Here is an 18,031-nt window from a genome sequence, read left to right on the forward strand (position 1 = left end):
TGATAAACTTCGTGCAAACATTGTCGCTTGTCTGCGTATTCATGTATCAAATAACTGCTATAACTGACTTAGCACCTCCTCTCGTGAGTGGAACGATCGAGAGTATTAGGAGTTCAACAAAATCCAGCTCTATGATGTGTCTGTTCTTACACTGTACCGTCGCACATGTAGCCCGTGGTTATACCCGACAGTTACTAGTTTGAAAACAAAGAGGGATGTAGGAGGGACCACGTTGCCTCTGGAAACGTGGTTATGTTGATGAAGGTGCACATCTACTTTCATAGCGGAAGGAGTAGTGAATGTCCAGATGCGATTGTGATTCGCTCATATGAAATTCGTCCATTCCACCGGCTTCGCAGCCGCAGTTTTCAAGTTCAACTAAAGAAGGTGGAAAACATCTCAGACACACTTTTGAAAAACAGGCCACGTAGCGTCAAGACAATTCGCTAGCAACTTGATCGTGCAGTCGTCCACACACTTGTCCAGAGCGCTCGAGCGGAGCTCTGTTTTGAGAATTTATGACAATGGCAACCTCGCGCCCGATACAGCTTTCAAAGCCATAACGTGTTAGACACGATCTATGGCAAAGCGTATGCGCGTTAAGACTTAGTTTTTGAGCCGTAGGCCATTCGGAAATGACACTAGTGTACTCACCGATGTGAGTTTCGAGCGCTCAGACAGATGTGTGGACAACTGTACGTGTTGCGGGACAAAATATGAACAGTTAAACTAAATGCTTTTAGCAGCAATCTCTGCGCGTGGATTGCGCGCTATAACGAAATAATGGAGTTACAGAGTTACAGCACAGCTGCATCAAAATTCACGCCCAGCAATGACCTGGCCGTCTGCTTTTAGCGGAGCATATAGGGCCTCCTTCGGTGTGTTTAAATCCCCTGCAGTCAATAAGTAGAACTGCGGTACAGCGACCATGAATGTGAAGATCCCTGGGGCATCGCGTACTCGACGTAAAGAGTAACCGGTTCCATTACAGCGTAACATGACAGCGTGAGGCCCGACGTTTTTTTCGTCAGGAAAGGCCGACGAGCAAATGCGAGCGCTCTGAAACCGTGTAACAACCGCCGTCGCCAGGAGTGCATATCGTGCACATGCACCCGCACAATGCTGGCTGGAAGACGACGCGAGAACCGATCAATAACACTAAGAGCACCTCCTCGCCTTGCGGAAATGTGCGACTCTCCTCGACTCTGTCGTCAGTACGAGTGCAACCAGTACACTGCGTACTGATACTGCGGTCGAAGAAATAGTTAAAATTTGTAATCAAAAGACTAGCGCTTAAAACAAGGACACAGACATAGAAGGAGACAGGACGACCGCTCGTCCTGTGTCCTTCTATGTCTGTGTCCTTGTTTTATGCGCTAGTCTTTTAATTAATGATGACACCCCAACTAGCCCAGCTTTCCGCCTTGATTAAAATTAGCACCTTTCACTGTAACAGAATTCATTCGCACCGCCACGGTGGCTCAGTGGTTATGGTCCTCGGCTGCTGACCCGAAAGACGCGGGTTCGATCCCGGCCGCGGCGGTTCAATTTCTTTGGAGGAGAAATTCTAGAGGCCCGTGTACTGTGCGATGTCAGTGCACGTTAAAGAACCCCAGGTGGTCGAAATTTCCGGAGCCCTCCACTACGGCGTCTCTCATAGCCTTAGTCGCTTTGGGACGTTAAACCCCATAAACCAAACCAAACCAGAATTCATTCTCATAGGGTGTTGTCGTTTGTCTGTGGATTTAATTGCGCTTTGAGCTTTTATATTTTAGCTCTGCTAAATTGTGTCTGCTAGCTAAAGTATAAAAATTCAGGGGGCACTTTGACTGTCTAAAGTGGGTAGAGGCGGAAGCGTTTTCAGCACCACCTTCGCTGTTTCTGTGGCACTGCGTCACATATATTTGAGTACTAATTACTAAGTGATGGCAAATCACTAATTAATTGTTAATTACTGATTAATGCCTGAGTACTAATTAACTGCTAATTAATGACGCTTAAGCTTCGCCTTTAGGAGTGGAACGCGACAGCGCGTTGTAGCGCTGCCAGGGAGTCCATGGAACGCCACCACCCGTTCGGCGCGATGCCTTTCCCTTTGAACGCAACGCTTTTTGAGGAAAGGAAATGGCGCAGTAATTCTCTGTCATCTCGGTGGACACCTGAACCGCACCGTAGAGGAAGGGAGGAAGTGGGAGTGAAAGAAGATAAAGAGGAGCCGTAATGAAGAAAATGAAAATTGTATTTGAGGAAAGGAAATTACGCAGTAACTGTCTCACATATCTCGGTGGACACCCGTCAAAATTCAGGGGGGGCAATTATTTGACCGAACGTGTGGTCACTGATGTGTGGTTAAGATGTTAAGCTTCGCCCCTAAGAGTGGAACGCGACAGCGTCTTGCAACGCTGCCAAGGAGTCCATAGAACGCCATCGCCCATTCGGTTCTACGCCTCGCTCGTCGGTAAATTGGTTTTTGAGGAAAGGAAATGTATCTGTCTCTCATTTGTCGGTGGACACCTAAACCTCGCCGGAAGGGAATGGAGGAGAATGAGAGTGAGTGAAGACACCGTATTCACTAGACGCGCCTTTGCTCATTCCGAACCATCGAGCTGGCATGGCGGAGTGGATAGCGTGCTCGTCTCTCACGCCGAAGACCGGGGTTCGATTCCTGAGCTCGACCGATTTCTTAATCGCTTTTATTTATTTATATGGCCTGATTAGTAAAGCTAATTAGGCTAATTGGGTAATTAAGCAATTAACTAAGCTCAGTCCCACTTGGAGCATCACTATACGATCCCTTCAATTGGTTGCATGGTTACTAGCCAAAGTGCAAATGGCCCCGTTTGAAACTCGCGCACTGTGACGTCACGACCGTTTCCACCAATTGAAAAGCGTGACATTTTCTGTCGACAACTGCTGCTTACAACGATGAGACATTAAAGGCTTCCGCCTTAAAATACCACGAGGCATGTACAGTCAGCATGGTAGTGCGCACATCCTCCTTTATTTGTTGGTTTTAGTAATTAGTATCATAATCGAAAGTGAGGGTGTCAAATTCTGGTTCTCTTAAATGAGCACTGACGGCGCCCAGCCCTCTCTCGCTGATCTCTTGTACAGCGCTTGCTATTATATTGTATAGTGTTGTCTTTTTCCCTCACATTTGTCTCCAGTGCATTTGTGTTTGCATTTTGACTTCTCCCCTTTCTTTAACTTTCGCAGGCGTACGAAGCTGCGTGTCGAGCAGTGAGAAGCAGCGCCTCTAAAATAAGGGGAAAGGGGTTTCGCTAAAGCTCTTCATGCATGATAGCTTGAGAGAACCAAAGAGGAGGGGCCCTGGGGGCACCTAGAGAGATAAAATGTAGGCAAAAAAAAATCAAGCGATATACGTATCATTACGAGGATTACTATGGATTACTTCGGATGACTGAAAGAGTATTTTTCTCGTTTAAATCGTACTTGCCGTTCGGCTTTCTACCGAGTGCAATCACTAAGCTGCCTGATTATCGGCGCCTACTTACTTACGTTTGCGTGGGCTTCGCTGCTTCGCCGAGTGCAGGGAACTGTGAAGCAAACCGCCCTTCATTTTGCACGGCGTTTTCTCGCTTGCTTCTCACATGGATTGTTAGCAGTAGCGCATGCGCAACAATACTTTTGTCACAGAGGCTAATGTGAAACTGGTATTCGAAGCTAGTGTCAACAGAGCTTTGGAGAAGCCCTAATTCGGACCGCGCTAGCGGATAGCTACGTTAGATTCCGCCGCTCCCACATTCCATCATTACCATCCTTTTAAAATGTGCGGCGCTCTGTTTTCACGGACGAGAGTGGGATGTTTTGCCAAATATAGATTTCAAAATTGTAAAAAGGCCGAAACTGTTTAGAATCAAAGCAGTGGTGTCGTGTAGCAGCTAGCCCACTCAATAAACAAACGTTATATGGTTACAGCTGGACAAATGAGAGTGTGTTTCACCCACGAAACGCAAAAAAAAAACAAATGTGTGAAACTTGAGTACGGACGATGAATGAAAAAAATGAGCGAGGAGAAGAAGGAAACAGTAGGTGCCACACTGAACAGCGTCGACAGCGGCTCGTAACTGACTGCACGAAATCGTAGCCATGCCTACGTTGTGACATATTATTTTCACATTCTTTCACATGAGCATAGCCTGGGGCTGGTTGTTTTCTCTGCGCTATTCCTGTTAAAATATCTCTATTAAAATGTCTTATTCAGTCTCGCTGCGTCACCTGAGGTCAGAGGGGTGAAGAAGATGAACTCCACTTTATGGATGCGAATAGGCCCTAGGAACTGAACTCTCTGATCCAGTTCACTGCGTTTTAGGTAGCTTTAGGGGCTGTCCTTTCTTTTTCTTTACCGTGAGCTACGTGCTTTCAACGAAGAAGTTTATACAACCCGCGCTCTTTGGGGTTTGTAGTGACGCGATCCGTGGTGCTATTTAGAGAAGATTCAAGGGCGAGCTTTACACGACTTCTCTTATTGCGATAAAACACTTCAGTCTGATTCGACTAGGCCATCCTGGCTGAGCGATAGGCATCGGCCGCTGATTTTGCCCGCATACTGAAGTAAACGTGACGACAATGACATGCAGTTTATTACGCCACGCGAGCTTGCAGTTAACGCGGGCTCCGATGGGTTGAAATGGGTTTTGTCAGTTGGTGCACATGATAAATAAAGAAAACTTTGCGACGCCACCCAACGGTGTGATTATGCGTTAAATAGCTTATTTTACTGGTTGCAGACATACTGCAAGTTATCCTCAGGGCGCGTTTACATTTGCGTAAGATGACTTCAAAATTACATGGTTGCAGTTCAGTGCTTCGGCTTCTCTCTTTAATTCAAGAGTTTTGGTCCCGACCATACTTGGAATAAATAGGCATAACCGGCTCAGAAACGTAGGAGGGCGTGACTAATGACATGTGATGAGGTTTAAGTTATGGGGACTGTTTCTAACGTTCGTGAACTCTTCAAGAATTACTTCTTTTTTTTTTTTGGGGGGGGGGGGTGCATTGGCTAGTGGGCTCCGTAAACATGACAGGGTTTCACTTTCAGCGACAGGGCCTGTTGGGCCATGCCAATCTTTAGTCTTTGTGACTACAGTTTGCCGTTCCATTAACGATCAAGGATAGCATGTTTTTATGAAAGACGAGGGCGGGGAGTTTTGAAGATGAAAGTAATTTTCTCTGCTTTGCACGGCAAACCATGAGGTGGCAGTAAGTTGGGCTCGCATGTGGCCGACATTCACTGAGTGCTGGCACTCGCCTTTACGCGGCATAGTTAGGGAGTGCTATAGCTGAGGGACGAGTGGCTGTGTGGGATGCAGACGCTGTAAAATGGAAGGACGCACCCCCCGATATCAATACCGCCATGCAGCAAACATTCTGACCATAGGTAAGCAAAATGAAGTTAGCTACCGGTCATAATAGGAGACTTATTAAGAGCCTCGGAAGCCAGCAAGGAGCCCAGACTTTGGTCTTGTTAATGGAGGCATCTAGTGTGGCCTTCACGTGATGGACTCCAGATATAAAGGAGAGCTTTTATCGTCTCCTTATTTGTAATATATGGCGACGTGTAGAGAGTGACGGGTAGTGAAATCTGAATATGCGCGCTATGGCGGGTTGGCACTTTCGAACCATCGATAAATGAGCGAAGTTATATATATAAAAAAAACCTCTTTCGCAGCTCTTTAAACACGGCAGTACCATAATTACGAAAGCTGTGGTCGTCAGTCTGGGTTTTTGACGCGTAAAGGTTTCACTTAATTCACAGATTCTAAGCTTTTCCAACCCACCATTCGGGTTCGATGCTCGCGGCTTTTCTTTTTCGAAGTTTGCTATGCGGGCGCATGGCATGCGAGAATGAAAGGCCGACTTTTTTATGCTATATTTGTTTTTTTTACGGTCTGCTGTAATTTTTTTCGTTGCATATTTGTTTCCAGGTAGCGTAAAGCAGTGACAGCTGAATGGACCAATTTTTTCCTTTCTGCTGTCATTAAATTAACAATATAACAACAGAATCACTTTTTTTAAATCCCGAGGACTGTATATAGAAGGCACACTTAGCTTACAGAATTCCCCAATAAGTTTCATTTGATCGCTTATTGAGGTCTTGTAGTTTATAACATTTCAATAAATCTCACTTTATTCAGCTCGTTCGTTAAGACGTCAAAACGGTCTCCACTGATATATGTCAACAGGCAGCCAATTGCTTACAAGTCAACTGAGTCTCGTTTAAATTTGAGTCCTCATGAAACTAACGAATTTCCTGCGAGTCAATTGAATCTCAGTTGATTTCATTCGACAATTACTTCTCTAAAGCTTAATTATTCGTGGAACGCTCAATAAAAAGCTGATCAGTAGTGTTCCAAGCAGAACGTTTCAGCAGTATTAATTTTCAGCAGTATTCAGTAGCAACATTCATTTAATGCTTTGAAACATGGGTGGGAAAGATAAACAAAAAAAAATATTACAGGCATGCAGAAGTCTACGTCAAGAATCGATTTCAATTACTCTATTTCTTATTTTGCTGTTCGCGCACTTAAGACTTAACTCAACTAACATAACTTTGCAGTTAAACCTCTTGATTTGTGCCACCTACAGACTGCGCCAATGGCGGTGAAATTATTTCCGTAATCTGCAGGTACTAACTTCTCATCACTAATACGAGATAGAAACCCTTCATAGCGAGTATATACGCACGAGTACGTAGATTTGATCGAGGTGACTGAATGGGTATAGCACGTTCATCTTGTGTTTAATGCCGCCTCCACGAACTTGTTACTTGCTGATTACAGAGTGCTCGTAAAGAGGGCATTTGCTACGCAATTTCGAGATTCATGTTATGAAATATTGTTTCAGCAAAAGTTCTGCATGCGTTGTTGGTTTTGCAGAAGCTTAAAAGCGTATGTTTTGAGTGCGTCCGTGATGTTTCAGAAACGGTAGCAAGTATGGCGTTCTAGATATTTTATTCCTTTCTACACGAAGATATTATTTTATAACGTTCTGGAAGCGTTTTTGTACCAGGGTGTAAGCTGTTACCATTCAGCATAACGAGTGGAGGGACTGAATACGCACTCCATTTCCACTCGATTAAACGTATCGAGTGAAGTCAATTGAGCTTGGAATTGAACGCAGTGGCCAATTTGTTATCGTAACTGAATAGCAAAACTCAATACTGAGTCAGTTTATTATCAAAAAGGTTATAACATATTCAGTAACATATTCAGTAATATTCTAAATTGATCAACACCACAAAATAAATAAATGAATTAAAAATCCCCCATTTCCCTTGGTTTCTGTGGCTGTTGGCTTCTCTCATAATCATAACGAGCCCCTCATTCCCCTTCCCTTCTTTGCTTAACTGCTTAGCGAGGGCCTCAGTTGTGGCAACCTTAACGCCATAGGAAGCATAAGAGGGTTCTCACACAGCTTCCACCATCGTCGTTCGATGACGATCCACATCACACCACCGGTAACTCAGGACGTACTATATCCTCCGCTTATGAACGTGGGTGGCGCTGATGAACACTGTCAAGGTTAGGTCACTAGTAAATATAAATACCCCGAAAGCAGAAGATTTGACAGCCGCCACCGTAGCTCAGCTGGTAGAGCACCGGGCGCGTCGTGGAATCGGTTCCCACCGGCGGCATGTGGTTGTTTTTCTTCTGCTTTTCTTATCAATTAGCTTTAAGCGATAACATATTCAGTAATATTCTAAATTGATCAACACCACAAAATAAATAAATAAATTAAAAATTCCCTGAGTCCCTTGGTTTCTGTGGCTGTTGGCTTCTCTCTAATATGTTGACTTCTAAACAGAAGAAAAAAACCACATGCCGCAGGTGGGATCCGAACCCACGACCTCCGAATTACGCGTCCGGTGCTCTACCACTGAGCTACGGCGACGGCGACGGAGGGTGGAAGCTGTGTGAGAACCCTCTTATGCTTCCGCCCCGCCGCGGTGGCTCAGTGGCTACGGCGCTCGGCTGCTGGCCTGAAAGACGCGGGTTTGATCCCGGCCGCGGCGGCTGAATTTCTTGAAGGCAAAATTCTGACCCAAAAGACGCGGCTGCGATCCCGGCCGCGGCGGCTAGAATTTCTTTGGAGGAGAAATTCTAGAGGCCCGTGTACTGTGCGATGTCAGTGCACGTTAAAGAACCCCAGGTGGTCGAAATTTCCGGAGCCCTTCACTACGGCGTCTCTCATAGCCTGAGTCACTTTGGGACTTTAAACCTCATAAACCAAACCAGAAGATAGACTAAATTTTGCAAAGTTGCTGTTGTGTATTGTGATTCATTTATCGTCCTGTGGTTCATTTATCGTTTTGTAGCCATGTGCCTGATGATTTTTTTCATCGATTTTTTTTTGCGTCCATTATCATGTGCGTTGTTCTTACCTACATATATTGTGCCACATCCCTTTCAATTCAGACATTCTTACGAAGGCCGTTCCACGGTCGAAACGTCAATACATTGTTTCAAGCGTTTCAAACGTTGGTCTACGGTCTTGCTATATATACGTTGGTCTACGGTCTTGCTATATATATATATATATATATATATATATATATATATATATATATATATATATATATATATATATATAGCAAGACCGTAGACCAACGTTTGAAACGCTTGAAACAATGTATTGACGTTTCGACCGTGGAACGGCCTTCGTAAGAATGTCTGAATTGAAAGGGATGTGGCACAATATATGTAGGTAAGAACAACGCACATGATAATGGACGCAAAAAAATGGATGAAAAAATATATCGATATCGATATATATGAAAAATCGATATGAAAAATCGATGAAATATATATATATATATATATATATATATATATATATATATATATATATATATATATATATATATATATTGCAATTTAATCGCCTCTCTGTGCAAATCCAGCCTATGCAGACATTTTACTGAAAATAGTTCACCACAGCAAAGAGTGCTAGCTTAAAGGTCAAAACACTGGGCATAAACAAATTCAACAAGACAGGTGGGAGCAACGAAGACGCATACAAATCAACAATGCCTTGAGCGGAAAATTCTGCGGCGGCTAACCCGCACTGGCACAGAAGACGCATAAGAATGTTCTTATTAAGGGGGAAACATTGTCGTCGACAGAGAGATGCTGATGCTAGATAGTAGTGACTCATGGAATTTTTCTGCTGGCTTGAGCCAAGCCAGTCAGTCGACTGTGTAGCGGTTTTGTTTCTTTAAAAAGCGTGCTTCTCCAAAGCCTCTGGGTCCTTACGCGCTGTGCTCGGTGCGCGTGCAGGCGGTCCTCTGTACGTGATCGTGGAGTACGCGGAGCTGGGTTCGCTGCTGAACGTGCTGCGCCGCAGTCGCCATATGGCCGCAGATGTGACGGTTGTATGCAACCCGACGTACATGGCGCAAGGACCGGCTACGAAGGTCTCTCAAGAGGACCCCGAGGACCGCGCCGAGCCAGATGTGCCCAGCTACAGCGATCTCCTGTGCTACGCTTGGCAGATCGCAAAAGGGATGGCCTACCTGGCCGACATGAAGGTTTGTCTAACCCTTTAGCCATTCAGCTCGATATCACAACTGTAGCATCGACAGACTTTCCTTTTTATGCGAAGCATATTGCTAGAGCTACCACTCACGCCGTCGCCGTGGGACCCCCACGTGACACCGTGACGTCACACCACGCGACATCGGATGAGAGAGCCGGCCTCCACCTCGCGCCGTCGCCGTGGGACCCCTAGCCGTCACGCCACGTGACACCGTGACGTCACACCACGTGACATCGGATGAGAGAGCCGGCCTCCACCTCGCGCCGTCGCCGTGGGACCCCTAGCCGTCACACCCGCGCATTTCGAACGCGCGTTCACACTCGGAGTAGGTGAAACGCTCGCTCCACCGGGCAGGCAGACGCGGCTTCCGTGGCAATCCAGGCGCTCACCCAACGCGCGTCTCGGGGTTAGTCGGCGTTCCGCTGTAGCCATGCCGTTGTCTTCCCCCACGACGAAGGCTTCTAGTGGTTGTATTAAAATGACCAAGTATTCAACCAAGGAAAGCCATGTATTACCAAGCCTAGCCACTAATATGCTTCGCATTCCCCAGGCTTAGCCAAGCTGAGCCTCAGCAATTTTTTATTTCGAGTGTAACAAATGACTTATTCAAATGCTAGTATTGTGTGAACCAGGCAAAGCCGAAAGATGCAACGGATACACTTGTTCTTTCTGTAATGTTCTACTTCGCTGAAATGTGGTGCTATAGAGGGCACAGCTCGCACCAGTAAGTGATAGGGCTAGACATGAAAACAATACTCGCTCGTAAAAACAGTCCCTGCGCTGTCATGGTTCTGATGTCATGGCTATTCTGTGTCTGCGCTGTCATAGCGAGGACACGGGCGCGAGCCTGTCATGAACGCTCTTGCGTGCAAGCAGCTTGCCAAAATTCCGTCACGGATTCACTGATGCCAGTTATGCCTTCCACGACGCTGACGGGCTTTTAGAAAGAATGTGTTGCCCTCACTCGAACTATTACAGTTTGGCGTACTCACTAACGATTCGACTTCTCTGCTGTACCTGGAAGCATATCGTCATGATAGAGTGTCTTAGCACTAGTGACGACTTATGCACCGTTCTGGTAATGCCTGTTGATAACCCCCTATAAGTTTCGGAAGGTTTCGTTTTGTAATGCGATCTCCTCCCGAATTATGAAAGGTAATTATTGAACGGTACTTGTCCAGAAGAGTGGAATTATGGCTTTATGTACAGCAAAGAAGACAAAGAAGCAAGAAAATGAGGTGTGAAAATGTGGCAAGGAAGCAAGAAAAGTCACTGTCGCAAACGGAGAAAGGCACAGATGCGAATAAGTAAATAGATAACAGACACACGACTTTATGCAGAAGACTCCGTATTCAGATCACCTGCAACTAAATGCCTCGTCTGATAGTTTTCGTACTTGGTGTAATGCCTGGCAAATGCAAATAAATTTTATTAAAACTGTACTTATGTCTCTCACAGCCCATTTTCCTTACTTCTCAATTACACCTCCAATGGTTCATCATTTCACAGGGTTTTAGAGTATAAGTATCTTGGCATAATATTTGCCACTAACATGTCTTGGTCGAAGCATAATAATTTCAGTTGCACTAAAGCACTTAAAAAGCTTGCCTACTTGAGGTTTACTAATGCTCCAAAACTGTTAATGCCTAAATCTTGAATTCGTACCGTACAGAGTATGCATCTGCTATCTCGAACCCTCATAAATATTGTGACAATAATCGCACTGAGAGCATTCAAAGAAAATCAATATGGTTCATATATCGTCGCTATGAACAACATTTCTCACCCTTTTGTGCCTTGTCTTCTATGAACTTAACCCCTATTTCCGAGCGCCCTAACATAGAGTCGCCGATGTTCCTGCACAGCAGCGTCAATTATTCTTATCTTGGGCGGCATACTCTATATTTTTCCAGATATTCGGCAATAAAGCCCGAGTCACCATAGCCTTAACATTAGGCCATAGATCACAAATAGTCATAAGTTCAAATAGTTTTTTAACGCGCACAATTGAATAATATAACTTAATCCTTGAAATAATAAGATCTCTACTATCAAACTCATTCCCAATAGAAATTACTGCGTGTAATTCTGTGTATATTGTTGGTTTAGCAATGTATTGTTTCCATTTCTTTCGTGTTGCTGCAAATTTGATGTATTGTGTTATTCATTTCTTGCGCTCTGCCGTATTCCATGTCTGTTACTTTTTTATTGTTTAGAGACTGCAGTATGTATAAATAAATTAAATAAATAAATAAATAAAAGCACATATACATATAGCGCAGGTAGATAAACGGCCGTATGCAGATGCATATGGATGCTTAGACATGAGCATCTTCAGTCGCTTGTATACTTACATGTAACTTACCTGTCTTCGGCAGTAACTGCATAGTCTTTCATGGAATAGATTTATATAAGGTACTACGGCCAATGCAGGTGTACACGGCCAGGCAACTTGGGTCATGCATGCGATATAATACCGTAAACGACAAAATTTTTCGCGTTTTTCGCGGATCACACAGACCTTGTTGATCAAATGTTTAGGGGAATCCCCCAAGGTAGAGTAGATTTGTAATAAGGGAGTAATTACTCATTGGCATCCACCCGAGCGCAGCCATACAGCTAAAAAGGAAAGCTATACAGCTTTCTCAGAAACTTCGTAGTTAAAGAAAAATTCGTCCTGGTCCGGGGTTCGAACCCAGGACCACCGCTTCACCGGAGCACTCGCTCTACCAATTGAGCTAACCAGGACGGCAAGCTTATGGTAGGGCGAGAGCGAATTGATCAATAACTCGAAGTGGGAACTATCTTGGTCAAATGTTTAGGGGAATCCCCCAAGGTGGAGAAGATTTGTAATAAGGGAGTAATTACTCATTGGCATCCACCCGAGCGCAGCCATACGGCTACAAAGGATAGCTATACAGCTTTCTCAGAAACTTCGTAGTTAAAGAAAAATTCGTCCTGGTCCGGGGTTCGAACCCAGGACCACCGCTTCACCGGAGCAGTCGCTCTACCAATTGAGCTAACCAGGACGGCAAGCTTATGGTAGGGCGAGAGCGAATTGACGAATTTTTCTTTAACTACGAAGGGTCTTCGTGTTGGTAACCCGGTCTTCGATCGGGTTCAGTGCTGACACCGCCGTACTTTGCATACTGGAAGGATTTTTGATGAGGTGAGCTGCAAACCGATGTCACTTCGAGAGCGGCGAATCCCAACCATTTAGATGGCGTCTCAAATAACATCTTGCTTGCGTATTGCCACACTGAACGTGAGAGGTCTTTCTGCGCGAAGGAGGCAAAATCAGCTTAAGCGTCTCTTGTTCGAAAACGAAATCGATCTGTTGGCTGTTCAAGAGACAAAAATTGAAAGCGAAGAGTTGACAGATGCGATGGCAGAAATTTACCGTGCACAGTTCAGTGTTTGCGTGTGCCATGCAGAAGGAAAGTCGGGAGGGTGTCTGATTTTAACTCGAAACGGCAAAGTCGCCGTGGAAACTGTATTTTCCTGTGAAAGTGGCCGGATTGTAGCATGCGATTTTTACTTTTCTGGTGTAGAGTGGAGAGCTGTGTGTGTATATGAACCTAATAGAATTCCCGAACGAGATGCCTTTTTTCGCCGTGTTCAACCTTTCCTGCTGACAGAAAAGCGTGTACTATTGCTTGGAGATTTTAACTGCGTGTGTAGACCTGAAGATAGAACAAGCAACAAAACCCTGCAGGACACGAGTGCCGAGCTGCTGTCTGAGATGATTAATGAAGCAGAATTGGAAGACATTGGCATTATAATGCAAGGTTCAGAACAAGCACAGTACACGCATTTCCAAGGCGTTAGTCACGCAAGGCTGGACAGAATTTACGTTCCTTCTGAGGTTGTGCCCTTGTGTTCCCAGTACCAGACCGTGCACGTCAGCTTCAGTGATCATTCTTTAGTCGTGATCACACTTGGGGAGAGGAAAAGAACTGTCAAGTTTAGTTGGGAATTATGGAAAATTAATGACTCATTGTTGGAGGATGAGGAGTTTAGCAAGAAATTAAAAGACTCAGTCAAAAGCTTGTTAGAAAAAGAGACAGACTTTATACAAACATGGGAACAATTTAAATGCGACGTGAAAGTGGCCGCTATAGAAAGAGCATGTGTTTTAAAGCGTAAAGAAAAACAGCAAGAAAAGGAACTTCGTACCGAGCTTGATTTCATGCTCAGCATGGAAGGCGTCAAGCCGGGGTTGTACAGACAAGAAATAAAAGAGACCAAAACTAAGCTTGAACTAATAGATGAAACGAAATATTGAGGTCCTGTGATAAGGGCGCGCAGCGAAAGATTTTGGCTTGGGGAGACGCCCACAAAAAGGGCGCTCAGCGACGAAAAACAGTATGCAGTTTCGAAAGAGATAAAGGAAATTTGTTATCGCAAGGACGTAACTTCCGAATCTGAGGTGATTGAAAAGGCGTTTCTGGAATATTACCAAAACTTGTTCAGCCTTAAGACGCCTGATGTTGAACATTACAAAACTGCATTCCTGTCGCTAATGCCAAGAGTCGAGGAGGACCTGGCGCAGGTACTTGAGGAGCCCATAACGGCAGCAGAAATCGAAGCTGCAATACAGCAGCTGAGCTTAAACAAGTCGCCTGGGCCGGACGGCCTTGGTGCCGCACTTTACAAGGCCTTGAAAACAGAAATGGCAATAGCATTGCAGCGCGTAATAAGCGAGTGTTACGAAAGAAAGTTAACTCCGCCGTCTTTTCGAACTTCCCACGTGGTGCTGATCCCAAAATCGGACGACCCGAGTAGGTTGCAGTCAGTTGAGTGTTACCGCCCAATAAGCTTAACTAACGTAGACTACAAAATTTATATGAAAGTGCTAGCCGGACGTCTCCAAACAGTAATTAAAACCCTTGTTGGCCCACACCAGACCTGCGGCATAAAAGACAGATCCATTTTTACTAACATACACGTAGCTAGGAGTGTCCTTGAATGCTGTGATGCAACGGAGGGTCGTGTCGCCATGATGCAACTAGACCTGCATAAGGCGTTTGATAAAGTTGTGCATGAAATTTTGTTCGCGCTGTTGGAACAATTGAATGTAGGATGTATCATCACTGATGGCGTGAAAATGGTTTATGATGGCTGTACATCGAGGTTCATAATTAATAACCGCCTGAGTAATAGTATTCCTGTCTTGTCGTCAGTGAGGCAGGGTTGCCCTCTTTCTCCACTGCTTTTTGCACTTTACCTGGAGCCCTTTTGTTTAGTATATTGCCTCTCCAATTGGTAGTTCCATATTCTTGAATCCTTGCAGCGAACATGAAGTATTCACATTTCTTAGAAGCCTAGACAAATCCACTGCGGCAGGCGCAGATGAAATTAAGGCCGAGCCTATTATTGCTGTTGCCGATCTAATTAGCTTGCCCTTGCAGCATATATGTAACAACGCGTTAGTTCAAGGTATTTTTCCAGATGGTATGAAAATTGCCAGAGTGGTTGTTTTACACAAAGGTGGCCCTTATGACAATATAAACAACTACAGACCTATATCTGTACTCCCTTTGTTTTCTAAACTGCTGGAATATTTGATCAAAATCAGACTGTGTAAGTTCTTTGACGACAGACAAATTTTTGTTAACGAACAGTTCGGATTTCGTGAGAAGAAGTCAACAGAAATGGCATTGCTTAGTATAAAGGAAAAAATATTTTCTAATATGGATGACAAACAATTTACAGTTGGACTTTTTTTAGATTTCAGGAAGGCATTTGATTCAGTTAAACATGATATTTTATTTTATAAGCTACCTTTTTACGGCATTCGAGGAGTTGCCTTAAATCTGATCCGTACTTATCTTTCCGGTCGCGTTCAGTATACATGTTTGAATGGTCATCAATCACAACCTGGTCACTTAATATACGGTGTCCCACAAGGGTCTATTTTGGGTCCAGTATTTTTCATTCTTTATATCAACGATATAATAGCCATCCCTCGAACTCCCACAATAATTTTATATGCAGATGATACCAGTGTATTTTTTTCTGGCATGCATCTTAGTAATATTCAGGCTGAGGCAAATGCATGGTTACAAGAATTGTCTTTATGGTTGAATATAAATAAACTAGAGTTAAATGTTAATAAAACCAAGCTTATTGTATTTAAGGCACGTAACAAGCCTGATAACAGTGAAATTAATCTTACATTCAAAAATAGCGTAATTGAGCGTGTTTCTTCCTACAAATTTTTAGGCATAATCTTTGAAGAACACTTGAGTTGGACCCTGCATATTAATAAGATTCATGCCAGCATATCAAGGTCATTATGTGTATTATATAAACTTCGAGACCTTGTTCCGAAATGGCTGAAGTGGCAGTTATATTATACCCTAATTCAATCACATCTTCATTATTGTTTACTTGTTTGGGGATCTACAACGAAAACTAACCTCACGAGGCTGATAACATTACAGAAAAAAGCAATACGATATGACGAAAACCTTGCATACAATGATCATACAGGTTTGTACTTCTCTAAGCATTCTATTCTAAAAGTCAATGAATTATTTGAGTTGAAACTGCTTTCTTATGTGTTTAACGATTTCAAACATCATCCCACTAAATATGTTCAATTAAACTCTAGTAGTGACGCGCCTTATAAATTAAGGCACGTCAGTTACAGAGTACCATTTGTAAGGATTAACTATGGAACCGAAATGCTTTCATATCTAATTCCCAGTCTTCTAAATAAACATACACAGGCCATAGAAATTATTCAGAAATCTGTTTCCCAAAAGTCATTCAATAGAAATGCTAAAGCTTACCTCCTTTCTCGCCCGAATGATTAAAATTCTTGATGTCCCTGTTTTTCCGTCAACTCTTTGAATTCTCGTGTTTTTCTTGTTGTGATGTGTCTTGTAAATATTTACTTTAATTATGTCATTGCAAAAGTATGCACCTTCCTCCTACTTTTACCTTGTATAATTATGTGTTGTTTTTTGTAATGAGAGTGTATGAAGCTCTTGCTTCTTTTGCCGCTTGTCGTGAGCATTGTGTCGGGTGCTTGGGCCCCGTCAGGTAGAGTGCATCTGCCTTTTGCCCCTGCATCCGAGACCTTGTTGTCTAAATAAAGATCTATCTATCTATAAAGCTGTTAACTAAGCAAAACATTCGAAGTTACGCCTTTTGTCATAATGAAGTGAAGGTATTGGCATATGCAGATGATATAGCAGTGTTCTGCAGAGACCAGGAAAGCGTGCAAGAAGTGGTGAGAGAAGGCGTAAATTTTTGTGATGCAAGTGGCTGTGCGATAAGCTGGCAGAAATGTTTTGGTTTTTGGCATGGAAAGTGGCAGGCCACGCCAGAAGTATTCTGTCGAATGAAGTGGGTAGACACACCAGGAAAGTACCTCGGCGTGCCGCTAACCAACTACAGAGAAAGCAAAGAATATTGGGCCCATGAAACCGAACGAGTCAAAGCTCAGACAAGCAAATGGGGCGGTCACAACTGTTCCATGTTTGCAAGAGCTACGGTGTGCAACATGTTTTTAATAGCGAGGATTTTTTACGTTCTGCAAGCGTTAACTTTGCCAAGGACTTCAGTGCAAAGGTTGCACAGAGTGTTTGCAACATTTATTTGGGCGTCAACACGGGAACGTACTAGCCGATGCAATCTGTTCCACAAGGTGCGGAACGGGGGGCTAGGGTTATCAAATTTATTTCTGAGACAGATAGTCACTAGATTCTTTTTCTTGCGTCAAGATAATGATTTTCTGCGAACTGTTATACAAGTGCGATTGTCAGAATCACTGCCTGATTATGTTGTGTCATCCATGTCTGCAGGGCGGAGTGGGTTAAGCTCTTTTCTGCAAGAAGTTGTTGCAGCAGTCCGTATTCTTCGGTCAAAATTTTCCGATGAGTATCTACCCATTGTAACAAGGAAAAAGATGTACAAGGGCCTGCTTGATGTGTTTCTGCCAGTGCCTGTTTATCGCAGTGCTTATCTTCTGGGTCCCGAAAGGGATGTGCTAAAAAGAGTCAAAAGAATGCCGGTGAAGCCTTCAGTGCGTTCTTTCTTTTTTCAATTGCATACTGGAACCCTCCCAGTGAAGCCACGGTTGCAAAGCAAATGCCTTTTTGTACCTTGGTCAGTAGAGTGTCTTATTTGCAAAATAGTGGAAACTATAGAGCATATCTTTCTCGACTGTCATGACGCTGTTTTTCTTTGGGATGTGTTGAAGCGCACACTAAAAAAAGATTTCCCCCTGACTCCTTTTGGAATACGCTTCCTACCATGTGCAGAGCCACGTGAAGTGCCTTGCGACCTGCTAATGTTGCTCTGCATGCACAGCCTATGGCGTACGCGAATGGATGTCAGGCATGAACATGTTGTTGTGAATCCGGCTCATCAGTATTTCATTGAGAGCATCATGTATACTCAGGAAGTTTTCGGACAGCAAGCTCCTCAGCATGAGTGGCTGCCTGTCCTCGACCAACTAAAA

The 18,031-nt window shown here is 44.0% G+C and overlaps 1 protein-coding gene across 2 annotated transcripts in view; it reads left to right on the forward strand.

Moving 5' to 3' along the window:
* Nucleotides 1-18,031, forward strand: part of LOC149352443 (proto-oncogene tyrosine-protein kinase receptor Ret-like) — a 188,111-nt gene that overhangs the window by 155,333 nt on the left and 14,747 nt on the right. For both annotated transcript variants that reach the window (XM_089581615.1, XM_089581617.1), the window contains one exon: nt 9,300-9,550. In XM_089581615.1, coding sequence (XP_089437741.1) covers nt 9,300-9,550 — 251 coding nt within the window. The remainder of the gene's footprint in view (nt 1-9,299; nt 9,551-18,031) is intronic.

The sequence above is a fragment of the Amblyomma mixtum genome, chromosome 3 (assembly GCF_055824585.1).
Source record: "Amblyomma mixtum isolate Tamu chromosome 3, ASM5582458v1, whole genome shotgun sequence".
Classification (NCBI taxonomy): Eukaryota; Metazoa; Arthropoda; class Arachnida; order Ixodida; family Ixodidae; genus Amblyomma; species Amblyomma mixtum.